The 21,534-nt window shown below is 45.3% G+C and overlaps 1 protein-coding gene across 1 annotated transcript in view; it reads left to right on the top strand.

Moving 5' to 3' along the window:
- The window catches only part of LOC308324148 (paralemmin-1-like), a 35,966-nt gene extending 25,522 nt beyond the window's left edge, over positions 1-10,444 (top strand). Inside the window, exons 4-8 of the mRNA XM_080776100.1 lie at positions 3,549-3,679; positions 4,659-4,791; positions 6,064-6,094; positions 6,733-6,801; positions 8,522-10,444. Coding sequence (XP_080632226.1) covers positions 3,549-3,679; positions 4,659-4,791; positions 6,064-6,094; positions 6,733-6,801; positions 8,522-9,327 — 1,170 coding nt within the window. The 3' untranslated portion in view covers positions 9,328-10,444. The remainder of the gene's footprint in view (positions 1-3,548; positions 3,680-4,658; positions 4,792-6,063; positions 6,095-6,732; positions 6,802-8,521) is intronic.
- Positions 10,445-21,534: the final 11,090 nt, after the last annotated feature.

Below are 21,534 nucleotides of genomic sequence, written 5' to 3'. Positions count from 1 at the left end.
GATAGTGTCATAATGGTGACAGCCCTAGCAACTATGTGTGTTGTTGTATAGGATAGTGTCATAATGGTGACAGCCCTAGCAACTATGTGTGTTGTTGTATAGGATAGTGTCATAATGGTGACAGCCCTAGCAACTATGTGTGTTGTTGTATAGGATAGTGTAGGTGCCAGAGGACAGTTTCCACTAACAGATGTAATGAAAAATAGATATCTGCACTTTCGGTTCCTCTGAGGCAGGAAACCAGAGCAACGTTTAACCTTCTCATCATTATAACAGATACACATGTATCATTAATCATGAAATAGTTTAGGGGGGGGGGGCCGACAGGCTTGTTCTGTTGTAATTGGTTAGAGAGGGGTGAGGGGTGGAGTCAGCTATAGGTACTCTGGGCAGCGCCAGTTCGCCAGTTCGCATCCCCGGACTGGCACGTTAAAAATTACCACCACTGAAGTGCCCTTGAGCAAGGCATTGAACCCTACCATGAAATGTTCTATGAGCAGGGTGTGGCTGTAAACAAGTCCTTGGCTTAGTCCACTTCCCTGGGTAAACAAAGAACGTTGCTTTGCTTTCTAAGTGGTTAGAGAGGGGTGAGGGGTGGAGTAGGCTATAGCTACTCTGTTCTAATTGGTTAGAGAGGGGTGAGGGGTGGAGTCAGCTATAGCTACTCTGTTCTAATTGGTTAGAGAGGGGTGAGGGGTGGAGTTAGCTATAGCTACTCTGTTCTAAAACTCAGAAAACTCTTAGGCCCTTATTTATCAACGTGGTGTACACCAAGATCACACACCAAATGGGTTTCCCGCCCAAAATGGGTTCAGTGGTTCCCAAATAGTGGGTTGGGATATTTAGAACATTTCAAAAGATTAAAAATAATAATAATAATTGTATACATTTTAAAACAAACACAAATAATAATTAAGAAGTAGTGAAAATAGCTGATAAGCTCGCGATGCGTTGTGCGTAAACGTCTAAATCTCTCTTTTGGGTCTCGAACCTGAGAAGTTTTGGAACCGGGTTAAATAACCTGGGTGGAGTCGCTGAGCCTTTTAACTCCATTTACTGCGATAGGTCTCTGTCTAGTGTTTACAGCTCAGCCCAGCTGTTCTCAATTACTGCATCCAGCCTGTTGTGTTCGTCAGTGATTAGAAATGTGTTACTTCACTCATTCCATGGTGCAGCCATAGAGTATAAAGAAGGATAGAGACTGAACTGGCACGAAGCCCCCCCCCGCCCCCCCGCTATTCATGTCAGTGGAAGTTGCTCAGTGGCGGTTTGAAGCACCCGGAAGAACCGTCTCAGAACGATGCGGAAGTGCAACCGAGCGCTCAATGTTAAAGCCCAGCTGCACAGGGTTTCCCGGTCATGAATCCACAGGTCTGGCTGTAGTCCCTCCTCTTACCACTAGGGCCCAGTGCTTCAACGTTGAAGAGCCTCACTGGGGCCTTGGGTGCAGCCAAGCCAAGCAGTTTTTAGACATACAAGGTTTCCACCCGACAGAGACGATCATGTGACACACCGGTTGGAGAGATGGAGATATGGGGGTGCAGCGAGAGATATGCCAAGAAGAAGGACAGATAGAAAAGAAAAGTTTTTCATACAGTCCAGTGGCTCAGCATTCTCTGTGGTCCCTTAAATGCCCCATTACCCTTTCTAGTCCTGTCCGGGGGGCACACACACTACCCTGAGACTACAGTACAAACAACCATCCATCTAGAAACCAAGCAGGCATTATATTTCCACAGTCCGTCGCCCACGCAAATGATGCGTAACACTACTATAAGCCTGAGGCATTTTATTCACCGTCAGGCTTTGTGCCAAATCACTCACCTGAATGTCACCTCTGCTCTAATATTCTGATTAGTCACAGATTGGCTCTCTGTGGAGAGAGAAGGGGGCGCCTGTACCTGGAAAACTGGCGTGTCAAGGATCACGCTAGTGGCGGGGCAGTGACACACGCACACACCGCAGAGTGTCTTGCCGCCTACTAATTGAATATTAGCGTCCAGTACAACCACAGTCTTCTACTGTTGGTCACTGGGAGCTGACCAGTACAACCACAGTCTTCTACTGTTGGTCACTGGGAGCTGACCAGTACAACCAGTCTTCTACTGTTGGTCACTGGGAGCTGACCAGTACAACCACAGTCTTCTATACTGTTGGTCACTGGGAGCTGACCAGTACAACCACAGTCTTCTACTGTTGGTCACTGGGAGCTGACCAGTACAACCACAGTCTTCTATACTGTTGGTCACTGGGAGCTGACCAGTACAACCACAGTCTTCTACTGTTGGTCACTGGGAGCTGACCAGTATAACCACAGTCTTCTACTGTTGGTCACTGGGAGCTGACCAGTACAACCACAGTCTTCTACTGTTGGTCACTGGGAGCTGACCAGTACCACTGGCTGACCAGTACTACCACAGTCCATATTGTTGAACATCTTCACTTTTTACAAGTTGCTTTACAACAGTCTTCCCCCATCAATCCCAGGCTCGTCCCGTTACCACGGAATTGCATCACCCTTGTGAGCCGTGCTTTGAAAAACGTCTGCAAATAGAGCCCATGGGCTCAGCTCACGCTGTGTCCTTGCAACGTGCATACATGACATATCGTCTCTGTCATCAAAGGTAGAAAATCCACAAGCTCTTTGATGCTTTTGTGTGATGCCGTATTGTAATGAAGTAGGGGATAATTTTACGGGGAAAAAAACGTTATTATAATATTGGGATAAGAGGTTTCTGTCCGACTGCGACAATATCAAAGGTCCACTCTCCATGGAGGACTCCGAGGCTAGGTGACACCTTGTCACTGTCACCCTCAGACAGCAGGCAGACACACATGGCTCTGTCTGAAGGAACACTATCCATAGAGACAGGAGGACTCATGCGTGAGGGGGAAACAAAAATAGCAGATCTACAAGCTCAAAATGCATCACAGAGCTGCACGTTTTTAGCTTGTATATCTGCTATTTATTTATTGGAATCCTGAAAAGTAAAATAAATAAATATACTAACACAGATCCTAGACCTAGGGGTGGGTGATATGGTTATAAATATCGAATCGTGACATATATTTTGTGATACAGAATGCACATTCTATGATTTGCAGTTCTATACCTTAATTTATACTTTTGTAGAATGACCGTTTCGTTAGCCAAAATATTTTGGTCAAAATGTTCTGTTACTCATTTTTCTTTTAGTTTCTGTTCAAAAACATAAAGACATAATAACATGATAATATCATGTATGGTGATATCGCTTGAAAAAATATTGATATTGATATATATGATATTATATTTTTCCATATCGCCCACACTTACTTTTTTTTGATCCGATGTTCAAGATTAAATGTATCATCTGAGCATGCAGACTCAATTAGCTCAATGGTAAAACATTTCAGCACAGGAAACCACAGGAAACCACGTTTAGTTCAGCAAACACGTTTAGCAAACACGTTTAGTTCAAGAAGATAATCCCCCCCCCCTCTCTCTCTCTCCCTCTCTCTCTCTCACACACACACACACACACACACACACACACACACACACACAGAGGAAATGCTTGAGGGAACAGTGGTTAAGTGAGCCTCCTCCACCTCCTGTCCCCACGTCTGCAGAGGCCGAGGGGCCCGAGACCCCTGAGGGGCCAGAGACCCCTGATCCTCTACTACAGGACACACCACAGTGAGCTTTCACCCCACTACTCCTCATCACATTTATAAAACCTATCCTTGGGAGGGTCCCCAGAAGAATTACTTATAGCATCACTTTAACCATATTTAACCCATGCTGACCTGAGATCAGATTAAAAAAATGTCTTCTACATCCTGACAGTTTTCTGAAAAAGCTGTTTCTATGTCAGTCATTCTTCAATTTTTCAAAAATAGCAGACCTACAAGCTCGTAGCGCACCACTCGGTGGCGCGCTATGAGCTTGTAGATCTGCCATTTTTCAATAGCTAAAGCATTACATAATGCTAACACCAAAAGGGGTTCCCGCCCCAAAATGTTTTAACCATATTTTTAACTACAGTATGAGCTTGTAGATCTGTTATTATAAATCTTTGCTTCTGGGCCTGGGGTCCCTGGAACAAAATGTTTTGAGAGGGGTGTCGGCGGCCAAATAGGTATCATTTTGACGGTCCTTGACATGAACCACTCTTGTAAATAGCAGCGCAGACAAAAGAGAAATGTTCAGGTGTGATACTGGGTACAGAGTGTCTCTTCTCTACACACTGAACTCTGTGGAAAGTATTCCAGGACGCACGCTGGGCGCTGAAAAGACCAACCATCATTTGATGCCGTATGCTATATTCGCCGCGCGCACGCTTACATAATCCTCACAGCTTGGGAAGAAACTTAAATACTTCACCGCACGGCGGCGTGGCTTGCTGACAAGATCAGCTCTTGTCGGCAAGCAACGTGGTCACCAGGCTTTAGACCCAGATCTATGGTTCAACGTGGTCACCAGGCTTTAGACCCAGATCTATGGTTCAACGTGGTCACCAGGCTTTAGACCCAGATCTATGGTTCGTTGTTCAATGTTATAGATTTCTGCAACTTATGGTACCATGTCATGTGTCCCCTTTCTCACTCTCGTGTGTATATTTGTGTGTGTGTCTGTGTGTGTATGTGCGCATGCTACTGTATGTACCGTACATCAGAGAGGCAAGCGAGCGCCAGCAGACGTCCAAGGAGCGAGCGGAGACAGCAGATGTCAGAGAACACGAGAGCACAGCCCCTCCCCCTCCCGACGAGAACACACATCCATTCAGCTGCACACACAACCACTATCAGGTACCGACACACACACACACACACACACACACACACACACACACACACACACACACACACACACACACACACACACACACACACACACACACACACACACACACACACACACACACACACACACACACACACACACACACACACACACACACACACACACACACACACACACACACACACACACACACTCTGGTGCAATACAAACAGCTCTCTGGGACTCATCTGGGTGTTTCTCACACCGTACCTCAAGCACACGCACGCTATCACACATGCATGTGTGCACAGGCTACCATGCACATATCGCTATTGTCGTCTAATTACCATATTCAAAATTTTGGCGTGTTTTTCCCCCCATAAATTAACGCCCTACTTGACCTGCACTACAGAGTCACACAAAAGCATCAAAAGTACCAGATCTACAAGCTTTAAACACGGTGTGAAGCGATGCATTTTGATCTTGTAGATCTGCAACTTGTGCTACAATTTGAATTTGAATCCTGAACAGCAACAGTTTTGGACATAACATGTGCTCAGCCACATGCAGCCACACACACACGCATGCACCTGTGTGTGTGTGTGTGTGTGTGTGTGTGTGTGTGTGTGTGTGTGTGTGTGTGTGTGTGTGTGTGTCTATTTCCAATAGAGAAGACTGGTCCACCTTTAGCAGCCTTTGGCAGTGAGAAGCTAACCTCATGTGAGCAAAGCTTTACTGTAACTATGCAGTGAACTACATTAAGCCCATGGTACACGCCACTTGAACTCTCACATTCACCAAACGCTCCTCTCACTGTACACAGCCCATATTTAGCTCACACTTTGACTGACTCGCAGTGGCGAGATTGGAATGGCTAATGGGTAAAATGAAGGACCCGTGAGCCGTGAGTTTGCTGATGGTGTCTGAAATATTTATGGCAGGTCGTGAAGCAGGGCAGGGTTCTGCATAGTAGGGGGGGGGGGGCACGGCAGTGTGTGTGTGTGTGTGGGGGGGGGGGGGGGTCGAGAAGTACTCTCAAAATCAAGTACCAATACCACAGGTCACGGTGGCACAGTGCTGTCGTGCTATGTCCGGCTGGGGAAACTCTCCCCTGTCAGGTGAAAAGAAGCAGCTTGGACTCGTCATGCATAGACAGAAGCATGAGGTCAGCCCCCCCCCCCCCCCCCCCCCCCAGGTTGGCAGAGGAAGTGTAGCGCCTTAAGGTCGCAGAGTGGCTAACCGTGCTACGTTTCTGACTTTGGCGAGCACCTAAAATTGTCTCTCCTCCCCACCCGTAGGCCGGCGTTGACGAGGACCTCCTGAGACAAGGTAAGACGGAGTCAAAGTCAGCCGTGGCTGTGTATGTGTTATTGTGTTTACTAATTTTGGTTGGCCTCGTCATCGTCAGTGTGTCTTATGAGGAACGTAACGTTTTAGCGTTCTAATGTTTGCAAACGATACCGTGCTTCACGGTAACTGAGGCTTCGTCTGTGGGATAGTATGCTGAAAACATAGTGTACAGAATGAGAGACCCGGCTGGGGGAGAGCGCTCTAACATAACTGGCATGGCATAACAGGCATTCTGCATGCAATGTGTGTGTGTGCAGCACTGAGTGTTGAATGCTGCTGTGCACTCACTGGTCCACTAGCATTGTATACTGGGATAAATGTACACAGTAAATTGTTGCACTACTTTAACGTCACTCCCGGAGTTACAGACCCTTAACGGGGGTCTATTCATCTTCCATTTTTGGTGTCCGTTTTTTATGGGTCCATTTCCACACTCTTGGAGATACACTAATAAGTCAAGCTCACAACGTCTGCTACAGCGAAAGCTTTCCCCACAATAACAGAAAACAGAAAATACACCAGTATAGAGCCCTGCGGGACTCCACTCCACCGTATGGGGTTCACGTGGTTAAAGTTTAGGCGTGTACGCTTACATCTCTCACTCTTTTCCTCTCCAGTGATTGCCGCAGCTGAAGAAGACCCAACAGAGAGGATGTACCACGAGAGCAGGCAGGATGGCCGATCAGGTAAGCCAGCAGAAAACACATCATAGTAGCCGAGACAATATTCTCAGGTGGTGATGTATGCTTTATGTAACATGATATCATGGGTAGATGACACATGTACAATAACACTCAGGTTAGTGGTATGGTAGATCAGCACAGGGCAGAAATCAGTTATACTCTAGCTGCCTCAAGGACAAATTGAACCATAACAAGATATTTACATGTAACTTAAACTAGGCCCTTACAGCTACCAAATATCACAATGTATTATATTGTATTTATCATAAGTGATGGTAAAATATAGCGGTTAGATAAGCAACCATATAATTTCTTCCCCAACACCTTCTCTGGAAGACCGCTCTGCGGCAATAAGTGGACCATTAACTGGCATAGCCCTGTTATTTCACGTTCAATATAAGACCAGCGTATTGCCATTATCATTGACCCATGGAGAGGGTGTGCTTAGATTTTTGACAATCACATTAAGCATCTAGGCATTTAGCAGATGTTCTTATCCAGAGCGACTTATAAGTGCAAAATCAGAGTAATCAAAATCACCATGAACCATAGTAAACCAAAGGATTGGTAAATAGTCTGGTGTGCAAAGACAACATCGTAATACTTCAAAGGAACTATACCAGAAAAACACCAAACCTAGCATCTGTCTCCAAGCAACATTCTGTCTAAATAGTAAATAACATTAGTAACATTTGTATAGTCAAGCGAAACACATCTAAATAACAAATACAGTGGGAACAAGTAACCAACATGTCGTCTCTGTTACAAAACTGTTACTTTTTAGGATTCAAATTAGAAAAGTAGCAGATGGACAAGCTGGATATATGCTATATGCTGTATCTGTATAGCATGAGAAATGAGCATCTATCAAAACATGAGGGATACGAGGAGAAGGCAGTGCTAGGGGGTGAGGGTGAGGTGGCGTCAGAGTCAGAAAATGGGGAGTGAGTCTGCAGTCCTTCCTGACTGCATATTATTAGTTTTGTACTTTTGTCTGGCCTCATTAACCTTCAAACGTTTTTTTTTTAATGCCCCATTCCTCCTTGGTCGTTCTACCTTCAGTGTACGAGTTAACGATGAAGTGGGAGTGAAGCACGCCCAGCGCTGTTATATTTAGACCACTTTGATATTTCTGTCCCGTTAATTTTTCATGTCCATCGGAGGACTTAAGCGATAGACTTAGTAGCGGCAGAAAGGGAAAAACATTGAAAGAATGTGTTTGAAGGCATAGGAAGAGGGAAGTACATGTGTCCACTCAGCCTGTGTGTAGCTTCGCCAAGCATCTTAGCCATCACACACACTGACAGGTCTAAGAGAACACCGTTCTCGCATTAACTTTCATAGGGTTTTGACTTTTATTCATGGCTTTAATACAAGGTTCAAGCTCGTAGAACTACACGCTTGAAGATTGGATATTTTGGCAGAAGTTTTTCCCGCCACATATAAACGCGGTAAATGAGGTCTTATCCTGGACAATGAATGACTTTACATCTATCAGAGAGACAATTGTATTATTGATGTACATTTTTGCCTCGAGAGATTGTGTCCTCACATTTAGCTCTCTAATTTAAGAATACGAGTTGTGGCCTCGGCTTGAAAATGTATGAAAGCCAACTAAGACCCATAATCTCCTGAAGGGTTTTTGCAATAATAACCCCAGTGTTGCACGGCGACACAGTGTTCATTGAGCCTCCTCTTCATCTCTGTTCCTCTTGCGTTGCAGTGCTGGGCATGGTGGCGGTCCAGGTCGAGAGGGACCCCAAGACGGGAGTCACCGTGGTGCGCTCTGTGGCGCCGGTGGCGGTCGAGCCCGGCGCCGGCGACATGACCGTGCCGGTGTTCGACGACGGCCGGAAGAGCGTCCACGCCGTCGGGGGGGCGGGGCTCCTACCCTCGGCCGAGGAGCTGGGCCAGATCCTCAGCGCCGTGGACGGCGTGGGAATGAGGGTCCTGCTGGACGACGTCACCGTCACGCCGCCGCCACGACGGGAAGTCGCCAAGGAAAACAGAGGCCGCTTGGACAGCGCCGGGGCCGATGGAGGCGACGAGGAGGAGGACGAGGAGGAACGGGAAGACGGCGGCGGCGTGGCAGTGGTCGTGAGAGAAATGGTGGGAACAACGGACGACGCGGAGTACACCGGGGCGGAGTTCCGCATGGAGGACGGGCCCGTCACGCTCACGTTCATGGGCTACGCTGACGGCCAAGAGGAAGAGGAGGAGGAGGAGGGGGGTGCCAGGCCGGGCCAGGGGGACGCGCTCACCGTGGAGCGGGTCATCATCACCGACGACGGCGAGGAGAAGGTTTTGGGGCCCGTCGGCCGCTCCGAGCCGGGACTCCAGTCCAACGGCGAGGGCCTGAAGGACCCGTCCGCCCACGAAGGAGTGTTTCAGGACATCCCTCTGAACGCACTGAAAGCCCCGGTGGAGGAGGAGGGAGGGAAGGGCCCGCAGGACGCCGGCCAGAAGGAGGACGAGGGGCAAGGAGCTGCTCCCAAACGCAAGGCCTGTCAGTGCTGCTCCGTCATGTGAGCAACACACAGGGAGAGAGAGACAGAGAGAGAGAGAGAAAAGAGAGAGAGAGAGAGAAAAGAGAGACTTTTTTTTGTTTTTATTTCCAATATCTATCCTCATCATGACTTCCATTTCGTACTTTATGCTGCAATGATGCCTTGGTTTGAATGAAGGGCTAAATCAACATAATTAGTGACACACAGAACAGGCTCCAGGGGACTATGTCGGTACAATGATGTGGAGTTGAGTGGTTGGTGTTACGAGGGCCTAGCTGGCCAAGCCTGAGGGCTTGGATAGAATGTTACTCAAGCTGTCTTGTTATTGTCGGTTCATTCTAGTGTACCATTGTGCCTTTGTAACCCTTTCATCTTACCGTGCCAAAGGAAAAGACCACTATTGTATTTTTTTTACAGCTCCTTTACAGCTATGAACTCAAAATAGCTATAAAAGGGTCTTCCACAAACCACTTCTGCCCCCCGGTGGACGTAGTGAGGAATTACAACAACATCAGCCACTGCCAGGAAGGATGCCAAGAACCTAATTTCTAAGTCCTCTTCGGTTTCCTCTAACCTGGGACTTGAATTACACAGCCAAAGAGACGTTTTAGCAGCATCTCCAAATGTGGGGAAGAAAAGCCAAATATGTTCATTAGAGCAAGTATATATTTGGGAGCACAATTGGATTTTTTTTAATACTAGGTCTTGGTTCAAATAAGCTTCTAATATGATATGACAATCTGTCAAGCTATGAGTTCAGTTCATAGTGCTGCAGTTCATTTTATTCAGTGCAAATTAATGCACTGAAAAGCACAATTATTTTTACAGTAGAGGAGGATGAAAAGCACACATTTTCAGCCCACATAATGTGGCATTCTTTACTGTTACATTAACAAATGTTAACTCTTAGACTCAGAGACTTAGACTGACTGAGAGGGGGCGACAATCAATAAGGTAACAATAGTAATTAAATAACTCTATGAACATGGGGCATGTACGTAAGCAAGCATAAGTTGGCGTCTATCTCATTCAGTGTGTAAATGAACCTAATACTGTAAAGTGAAGGCTAATGTTTATTCAATGTATCGATTGAATGTATGTTGTATGATCATAAATCTAAGTGTATTTGAGACATTTAATTCCTTCATGTCTTTATTCATGTCATGAATCCAAACGTTCAAAGTGGGCTCCGGGGACCCCCAGGGGTCCTTGCGGGGGGTTCCAGGGAGTCCCCACAAAACGAGTTAAAATTCATTTTAATCACTTTATCCATTTATACGTTGGCTATTCAAAATAGCAGATCTACAAGCTCACAGTGCACTACTGCGTACCACACTGTGAGCTTGTAATGCTATTTAAAAAAAATATTGAAATAGCTTGGGAAATGTTTAATACTTTTGATACTTTAACATAAATCTTCTTATGGAGGTCCCTGGTTAAACCTTTTCAGATGGGGGTCAAATACATTTGGGGGCCCTTGACATCAAAATGTTTGACAACCACTGGCATAGACAGTGCAAACATATTGTTCTGTTTTACACATCCAGGGTCAAATGATTCTGAATGCTCTGGAATCAGCAGCAATTAGCACTCGCCGCTTTGTGCTTTTTCTTTGTCCTCACAGACGTGTAATTCCAAAATCAAACAGATGTTAATTTATCCATTTGTAACTCTGAGAATGTGAAAACCCTTATGGGCCCATCTGGGTTACATTGTGCACTTTAAACTAACACTATTGTAGAGGTGGGATAGGCTACTACTTTATCTCTCTGCACAGGCCATGCAGCTCCACAATGTCAGTCCAGTCAAATCATCATAATACCATTGAGACAGCTGCAAAGTCAAGCGCCCATTCAGAAGTGTCCACTACTAAATAACCTTGTATGCTTTTGTAAAAAAAAAGAGCCTCGGTTCTAATGGATCCAATTATTAGAGTATAATAGTCACAAGCTATTCAATATGTTTCTAAAGCCACATGCGGTCTGCATGTGGCTTTAAAGATATTTAACCAATTTTAGGCATGTCATTATGATCTATTCTTGGTGAAAATGTAAAAAGAAAGAAAGTAAGTAAACTTTGTGATACATTGTGAGCTTGTAGCTAGTCATGCTTGTAGCTAGTCATGCAATGCAATAAAGTATAAAATAGGGCATTCATTTATAGGGGGGGGGGGGGGTATATATCTGATGACAAAAGTCAATTCCAATATGGCCGTGGCTCAGCTGTCCAGGCACCTTGGCTGGTAATCCAGTCAGACAGTGTGCCGCGGGTTCGACTCCCGATCCCGACGTCCTTCACTGCATGTCACCCCCCCCCCCCCCCCCCCCCCCATCTCTCCCCATTTCCTGTCAGCCTACCGTCTGTCCCTGTCCCTCCATAAAAAGTATAAAATAAAGGCGAAAGTGGGAAAAAAAGTCAATTCCAATAATGGATTGAATCTATTATAATGTATCATAGACGATGTAGTAAATTAGGTTAGTGTTAATTGTGTGCCTAAGATGATTATTCCTCAACAGCACTGGCGTTGCGTGGCGTGACACATTCCAGTCACATGGAATAAAGCAAAAATAAAATCTCAAGACTGAAAATGTAATGATGATGTTTTAGGCCGACCAGCTAAAGAAATCATGACATTTCTCTCATGTTTCTGGAAGATGATTCTAAATTTCTATTGCTAATTTGATCACTTCAAATACTCTTTCATCTTAAATTAACTAATGGCCGAAAATAGCAGATCTACAAGCTCGCAACACTGCGATCTGCTATTTTCGGTGCGCAGCATGCTTTCACAGAAAGACTTCAATGGAATCCAAATGACTGAAATCAGTCGTGGTGACTGAGAACTTTAATCCATGCAGTCATAATAAGCTACAGTAGGTACCTGTGGAGAGGGACTTACATGGTCATATGAGGCCAGGTGACTGAGCTGGGCATCTACTGTATACACTCATATCATGACCGAGGCGTCAACATCACCACACAGGATACGTGTGTCCCAAACCAGGTGGGTCTCTTTTCATTCTAACCAACCAGTGGTGGAAAGTAACTATATTTACTTGAGTAGTCATTTTGAGGAACTTTGCATTTCCAAATTTCCTATAGCCTACTTTTATTTCGACAGTACATCTCAGAGACAAATATTGAAGTTTTACTCCACTACAATTATTTGAAATTTTTGGTTGATAGCTACTTTTTGTGGATTTTGTTTATTATTATTACAAAACATACAACCATAGCCCTATTTAAACATTGGCCATTTGAAAATAGCGGATCTACAAGCTCACAATGCGCCACGATGTGATCTGCGCGTTGTGATCTTGTACGTCTGCTATTTTTAAAGGATTTTTTAGATTAACATACTTTTACTTGTTACAGAGAGTAGTGTATATATTGCAGTATTGATACTTTTACTTAAGTACTTTTGGTATCACTTTGTACATTGACCTATATCAGTGTCAATATCTCAGTTGGGAGCTGCAACTGTCAATTATATACTGTATATCTGTTAGTGATTATTCTATTGATAACCTTTTTTGATTCATTGAAAAATCAAGGAGCACTTTTTGGATTTGGTCTGACATTTTCATCAACAAATCAATGCAAAAATAATTGTAGATAAAATTCAAAACTCAATTATTCTGATTAAACACTATTACGGTATAGACCATGATAGTGTGTATCATTGATTAAATGCACCTCAACTCTGAGTTCTGTATCACGCTCCCACTGTACCAGCTGGTGGTTTGATTTTTATATTGTACGTTTTTGTTAATAACCTTCAAAACCATTCATAATGTAAAATCATGAATGAAATCATGCGACAGGGACAAAAGTAAGTCAAGGTTTCCCCACAATAACGTTTGTATCTGGATTCCATAGTGTAGGTGCATGTACCGTACTGCAATGACCACTTTGGTGAACTTTTGAATAATTATGAATGGGATTTAGGGTAATCTAGAATTAGTAGTCAGATATTAAATAGCACTACCACACTGTAGAAATACTCTGCCTACTATATAGTACAAATCCTGATATTAGCCTCCATACATAGTTACAGTACAGTATTATGTAAAAGTACTCATGCACAATGGTCCATTTCACAATTTTGGATTGTACTTATTAATGTGCTAATTAATGTTGCAGCCAGTAACAGTGGGGCTGGTTTGAATTACTTTATGTGCTCATTTTACATCATAATTTGTCAGTGAGTCTTAATAATCAAATTTGCAAAGCAACTACGACTAGTAACAAAAGCTGTCAAATACTCGTAGTGGAGTAAAAAGTAGCCTACATTATTTGCCTCTGACATTCAGTGAGATTCAGTGAAAGGTTGGACGGAGTTCAAAGTAAGCTCATTAACACCGTTAATGAGCTCATTAATAGCTCGTTAATAGCCTGGCTGTAAACCCATGAAGTGAATGTCAATATACAGTAGACACATCAATCTATACTGGAAGTCTGAGGATATATCAAATGAATTCTCTCACAGGGCACAGTATGCATATTTATATTGTTATTAGTAATAGTAATAGCAGCACCTATGTATAATAGTAGTAGTAGTAGTAGTAGTAGTAGTAGTAGTGGGGGTGTTAGTAATATATTTACCCTGAGTATAGCAAGGCCCTGCATGCTTCCCTTCCCACTGACACAGTTAAGGGCTTGATATACGACGTGGCAGCAGCACACACACACACACACACACACACACACACACACACACACACACACACACACACACACACACACACACACACACATTGTGAGCTTGTAGGTTGGCTATTTTCGGTGCGTGCCACTGGCCTGCATGAATCTGGCTTTACTCACATTCACACAGGGGAGCTGCCCAGTACTGCACTCTGTCACTGACAAAGACACACCTCTGGAACCCAGTCTAAGCTTTCCAAATGTTATTTTCAATAATGATATAAAAGAAAATGAGTTGATCTCACAAGGGATACGGATTGGTGGGCATTAGACACATGGGGGCAGACTGCATGCTGAGATGTACAGTACAGCCTGCTAGGCTGCAGGCCATAATGGCTCAGACCATATTATTTTCTGAGCCCGAGTAGACAAGTGGACAGAAAGCTTATTAGTCTTTCCCACGGTCAGCAGAATAGCGAGTAGGTCACGCAGTGTTGGAGAGAAGTCACAGAAACTATTTAGCCCTCCAGGCGGTTGCGGATAAACACCATGCACGGCCAATCCAATTTCAAGACTTCCTAAATGGATTTCCAGTCGTTTCAAGGCTTTGTGAGAGTTTGACAGGCTACAGGAAGGAATTATGTGAAGTCCCCCATGTCATCCTCATCACAAATATACTCAAAATATTTTATCAGTGTTTTGATTCATAGAGAATCATTTAATGATGCTCTATGAATCAAGACAGCATAAGACAAAATAAACAGTTTGTAAACTGTGCATAGACAATGTTGCACTCTAGTCATCTGGCTCACAAGCAGCCTTGTTAATCTGACAAGATCAGTAAACTACATATGATTATGAAGCGCAATTCTATTTTTTACAGGATAGTTTGTCTAAGAATTTTGACCAAATGCCAGCATCCTTCATCAACACTGCTGATCCTGTTTTCAGGTGCGGCGACGGAGTCTGTGTTCTCTTCAGCGAAACAGAAGAGGACAACCCTCTGAGCGTGTAAGCAGCCTGTCATCATGTCACAGTCGTCCTGGGACGACTGTGGTCTCTGGATGAGGGCAGACTTGAACCCTGGCCCGGACAACGCCCAACAGAAACGGGATGACGACGTCGTGTTGGGCTCCGGGGAAAGGCCCTCCACCCCCACTGTGATCACACACTACTGTGGTGTCATAGACGACGATGACGTCTTCATGCCTCCCCCACCTCCATTTTCCTCTTCATTCCTGACAGAGGACAATGACGTATTTGCGATGCCTGCTCCACCTCTAACGTCCTGTGTCACCTCGGCACTGTCGAGAGAGGAAGACGACGCCTTTGTGCCGCCCCCGCCGCCATTGCCCTGCACTGCCTCGTCACTGCCAACAGATGGCGATGACATCTTCATGCCTCCTCCGTCTTCGGCGTCCTGTGCCGCCTTCTCGCTGCAAACAGAGGGAGATGTGGAGGCCGCTAATCCTTCTGTGGCCATTGTTGCAAAAGGAACTCAAGCGGGTCTAGATGAACCGTGTGGCAAGAGGCAGTTGACAAAAGCGCAGAATAAGGCTGACAAAGTGACGGAGAGAGCAGAGTGTATCGTACCTCCATCTGAAGACGAAGTGAACTGGACATTGAAGGATGTTGACATTCTGACGGAGACAGGTCTGACAGAAGTCTGGAGTCTGGAGAACAGTAGCGGTAGGACAGAAGTAGTAGACCTGGGATCCAAAAAAGATGAGGATATGGTAGCAACAAACAAAGAACAAAAATCCACATGGGAATACTGCGACAGTGACGTGGAGAAGGACACACCTCTGTCACAGACACCTTCAAGCATGGATGCAAGTCCCACAAAAGGCATCTGTTGTGACATGCTACAGGCAAAAGGAGAGATAAGAAGAAAAACTAAATCCACAGGAGAATGTCAGGTCATTAGTTTTCTTTCTGAGGATACCGACTCAACACAACCTAAACCAGAGTGTGATGACAGGAATGCTGTGGCTATAACCACCCGGACATCGCTCCATGGAAGAGATAAAACAGGTGGGCTCAAGAACAACAAAACCAAAATGAACACAGCGCCCACTGGGGAAATGAGCGATGGTAAGGTCAACATCGGCAGCAGAGAACTAAACTATGACATGGCTGAGGAGCAGTGGTTGAGACAAGATGGTGACCTCCCAACTCTCATCTCCAGAGGTTCGTCCTCTGTAGAATTGAACTGGACTGTCGCTACCAGCATCCTCCAGGGGGAGCAGCTGCTGCAACGCCTCCTGCTGGTGCAACAGAGGCAGGACGAAGGTCAGGTATGGCCGCAGGGGGTTGACACAGAGGCGGCCAAACGGGCAGCAGGAGACGGGAGAGTGGAGCGAGGCATGTTCCGGGTTGAGGGAACGGATGGCAGGCATGTGACAACTGAAGATGAAGACCCGGGGCAGGAGCGAGGGGAGACAAGACGTCTGGAGAACCAAGATGGAGAAGAAGCCGAACATAAAAGATGTGAGATGCGCTCCGCTACAAAGTCCACCCCACCCGCCCACCAAAGAGTCCTCAGCGTAGAGGTGGACATCTCCAATGACAATCAGAGCGATGGCAGAGTACCTGCTGACTTCTGTCCCATTAAAACACAGGAAATACCGCTACCTCAAATCCACCAGTTTACGAGCTCAGAGACGTCCACAGAGAGGGGGCTCTGTCAAGACACTGAGGGGAAGCAGGACCCTCAGAGAGCCAGGGTGATGCTGTTTGAGGCGTTTCTGCAAAGCAACACGGAGAGGCTGTGCAGGCACAGGACCAGACACCCCGCGGGGTCCAAGGATCGCACGCATCCGTCCATCTTGACGCGTAGACACAGCCTCCAGATGGTCTCCTTGAAGAGAAACTTGGTTTCCCGGAGCCAGTCCTTCAGGCTGCAGAGGCACAAGTCCTCCGAGAGGGAGAGCATCCCCGAAATACAGACATGCAAGAGGCCAGTGGGGGGCACAGCGCGGGACAGCACACGCCTCTCCCCCTACCCACAACAACAGGACAGAAGCATGGACTCTCTGAACCTCAGCGCCTCCACCAAGGGAGACACAGAGGAGAGGGACATGAAACGGGAGCTCGCCATCCCCAGAGAGAACCCGTTCTTCAAGCTACGCCCGGCCCTGGCTCTGCAGCCCGATGTGGAGAGAGACATCCGGGAGAGCAGGGAGCGAGAGGTGGAACTCCGCAAGCAGAGGTGCACTCTGTATGGAGAGATGGGGAGACACCGCTCAGAGGAGGAAGACCGCCTGCTTACCACATCCACCCTCAGAGTGGCAGGTTAGTCCATGGGGCAGTTTATGTGCTTCTTCTGAATGTTTGAACATTTACTGTATGTGGTTCTCAACCTGACCTCCAGGGATCCCCACAGGATTTTTTTGGGGATGTGGAGGGGGGCTCCCTAGGCCTAGATTACAGAAAAGTGACCATTTAAGGACTTTTAAAACCTTTTTAATGCCTTAAAAATGTCATTAAAAAAGACCATTACTGCATCAAACGTAATTGTTGCGTTGTTGCAATCGTTGTTGCAATCCACAAGTTCACATTGTTGCCTCACAATGTGAACTTGTGGATTGGCTATTCTCACAATATTTATCTGTGGAACAGCACACATGCGGACCTTCATAGACAATATGATGTATTACTAATGCTTTGTATTATACTACACTCAAGGAGTGGGGAATCCGTTGAGCCATTTCAAAGGGAAGATTTGCTTTCCGACCATCGTGCCATCATATCACATTATAAGCCATTCTAATCAAGCAAAGTTAGAGCCCTCTTCATTACAGAGCAGACAGGCCTGCCGTCCTGTGCTCAGGCTGAGCGTATTAAATTAATGAACGCCTCTGGGGATTAGTATCACACAGACCGAAGAGTCTGATCAACCACTTCATAGCGCTGGTCCTGTCAGCAACACTTTAGGGCCACATCACTCCAACTGGCAGCAGACGCCAGCGGAACGGGTGACACGGGTGGCATCACGTAACCATGGCTACCACATGTGCTCTTCTAGGGAGCGTTGCTTGGTTCATGTGAACATGTACAGTATGTATGCTTTCAGATGGTCTACTCTAGATCAGTGATTCTCTCTTTTTTTTTACATTTATTTCAAGCATGTTATGCATTATTAGGCCATGGACCCTCATTTGAAAATCTCAAACTAAACTGCAAAATGTTCAGTGTTCTCTGAGAGAGTACAGGTTACAGAACAATACGTTTTCGGGAAATCACAAGTGCTACAGGCCAGGGTTTAAAAAACAAAAAGGCACACAAATAACAAAAGCAGGGCAAAAACAACAAAAAACTAAAGCATTCAGCACCAAGAGCCTAAGAAAAGACCTAAGAAAAAGATTGTCCAATAAGTGTCCATTGGGGTCCTAAGTATCAATCATTTAGCCACAGGGACCCCCTGAAACCCCACAGGGACCCCCTGAAACCCCCACTAAAGTACAGTATAGCCAGAGCCCACGTTGAGAACCAGTGGTCTCTAGGTCTCTCTGGAAAGAAGTCAGGACTGTGTGTGCGTGGTGTACTTCTGCATACACTTGTACAGTAGCCTATACATCTTCTTATCGATGGCACACCCTGCGGGGGAAATGGGGTACTGCAACAATTTTACTCTAGAGTGGTTCTCAAACTTTTCAGGCTGTGCCCCTGAAGTTATCATACTAGAACTGGTGGCCGCCCCACCCTGACAAGCACTTGGAATTGTGTGAGTTGAGGCATTAGATCAGCTAGTTTCAAAATGTTTGCATTTTTCTTCATATAAATGACAATTTGGCCAATGTTTGACCAGTTTTTATTTTATTTGTATTTATAGGCTAGTTTTTAAAAGTGGGCCTACTTCAATTGTCTCTCCACTGTCATCTAGGGACCCCTGAAAATCCAGTGGGGACCCCCTGGGGTCTTTACCCACAGGTTGAGAACCGCTGCTCAAGAGCCTGTGTCATTATAGCATCTGATTAGCCTATCCAACCAGTGTAGGGTAGGCAGGCCGTAGTGTCATACAGACGTATGAGGCATGTCTTGGGAAACAGGCTCAACTGGACCTCGATGACTCATTTTTGTGAGGCTAAATAAGTAATGAGGCACGGTGCCATGTATTAAACACCAGATACTTATGACTAAAAACTATATTGAGAGAAAGCTCTTGCCATGAATACACGGCAAGAGCATCACGTATATGCACACTGCAGCACAACAATTAACACCATGACCGGTATTTAGCAGAATTTCTGAATTCTGAGAATGAAGTGGTTCCAATGTCAAAGTTCAACGTTTGCGGTGAGACAAAGCGGCCAACCAAGAACCAGAAGCTTGCTGCGGTCTGAACTCTGAACTCTAGACATGGACTAGGCGTTCACACAAAGGTGCACAGCCATTTAGCAGAAAAACCCTACGAGGAAGCTGTTGACGTGAATTTGGCTAAGGATTAGATTAGAGACACTTGAGTATGCTTTAAGGAGTAAATTCTTAAAGCACAAATGAAATAAACAAGCAACAAACTTGGCTTGTCATTACAACACCGCATTCTGTATAGTCAATACTGTATATAGTGTATACTGTATATTGAGCAAAGCTCAATGCCTTGTGTTCTGTACACAGTAAAATCCTCTGTGTGAGTGTGTAAACGATCAGAGTTACATTACTGTGTCGTTTCATGTGTGGCAGTTGTCTGAACTAAGCATCCTCTGCTGTCATTTCCAGCAGACGCCAGGCTTCGGTCCAAGGGGAAACTGTCCCGGGTCTGGCCTCCACCCTCCAACACGGACCAGCTGAGTTCTGGACAAACACAGGTAGAGTAGCCTACCGGTACTATCGGTTGCTGTAAATGACTACCGAATTGCTTCCTCTCCATCATGTCTGAATGTTATTATTATAAACAAAATTGTGTTGCTCATATAATAAAGACATTCAGACAGAGCCAATGAAGTTGTCAGAATATATTGTAAAGATATGGCATTGTTGCTGTTGTGCTTGATTGTGACCTTTGAACATTTAACCTAAAAGTGAATCATCTCAATGATCAGCAAGTTTAATGAAAATCCGCCAACCCACACACTTTCAAGTCAGAGCTTCACCATGAGTGATACCTTGACATTTGACCATTTAATTTCACCTAAACATTAGGTCTTCTGGGCAGCATACTGAGTTTCATGACAATCCGCCAATCCGTTAGTTACAGACAGTGTATTTTGGACAGCTGGTGCCAAATTTAACATGACGTTCAATAAAAAAAAGCATCATAAACAGACAAAGTCTGGAAGTTCATTGAAATTCAGGCAAGGATCCAAACCCGTCTGTGTCGGGTGAAACCTCAAACCTCATTATGTCCAAAACTGTTACTTTTCAGGAGTCAAATTCAAAAAGTAGCTCTGCACCACTTGTTTTGAAATTCATTTAGATCTGCTACTTTTGCTACTTTTGTGTGATGCTGTAGTATGATCAAGTAGGGCGTTAATGTACTATATGAAAAAACACAAAAAGCTAAAAGGAGATGGGAGGTTTCTGCCTCAGCGACGATTCAACTGTGTGACTCTATAACCCCAGCACCCCTTGTATCTGTGTTCAACTGTGTGACTCTATAACCCCAGCACCCCTTGTATCTGTGTTCATTCAACTGTGTGACTTTAACTCCACTGCTCTGCCTGTCTTATCTCTGCAGGAAGCAAAGGTTCCTAAACCAGGGCTGCACAAGGCTGCTCTGTGGCGACGCTGGGAGGCTGGCATCATCAATGGGGAGCAGGAGACCAAATGACAATATCAGCATCTGTGTTGGGCAATATAATGTCCATTCAGACAGGAGTGACATCAAAATATGTAATATAAAAATGTGGCAAGACAGAATTAATCAAGAACGGAACTTTTGTCTATGCAGTCTACCTATATTATAGAAACATTGAATAAAAGCTAAATGCCTGAGGACAGTGGCACCCTCTACTGGTACTGTGCAATGTCCTTATTTTCACACCATGTCAAACACTACACACTTTGTTATTGGCCTAAAAATGTGTCCAAATGAGAAGCCTAACAAATGAACACATTAAAAGCACTTTAGCAGAACTTTCCTCGGGCGACCTCCTAGTCCTATCACCTTCACTAGAGCAGTATAGTTCTCAGAGTGGGGTCCAGGGACCTCCTAGTCCTATCACCTTCACTAGAGCAGTGTAGTTCTCAGAGTGGGGTCCAGGGACCTCCTAGTCCGATCACCTTCACTAGAGCAGTATAGCTCTCAGAGTGGGGTCCAGGGACCTCCTAGTCCTATCACCTTCACTAGAGCAGTGTAGTTCTCAGAGTGGGGTCCAGGGACCTCCTAGTCCTATCACCTTCACTAGAGCAGTGTAGTTCTCAGAGTGGGGTCCAGGGACCTCCTAGTCCTATCACCTTCACTAGAGCAGTGTAGTTCTCAGAGTGGGGTCCAGGGGGTCCGCGGCCCAACACATTTCTGCGGTCCTTGACATTTAAAAGGTTTGAGAAACACTGCACTACTAGAAAGAGAAAGAGAGAGGGTTCAGATGTAATCGGGAGGCCAGTCGGGCCACAGTCAGAAACACACACACAGCTTAGTTAG

Source organism: Protomyctophum bolini, assembly GCF_963924005.1.
Source record: "Protomyctophum bolini genome assembly, chromosome: 11".
NCBI lineage: Eukaryota > Metazoa > Chordata > Actinopteri > Myctophiformes > Myctophidae > Protomyctophum > Protomyctophum bolini.
The sequence above is the reverse complement of the archived record's forward strand: the minus strand, read 5'-3'. Positions and strand labels throughout refer to the sequence as shown.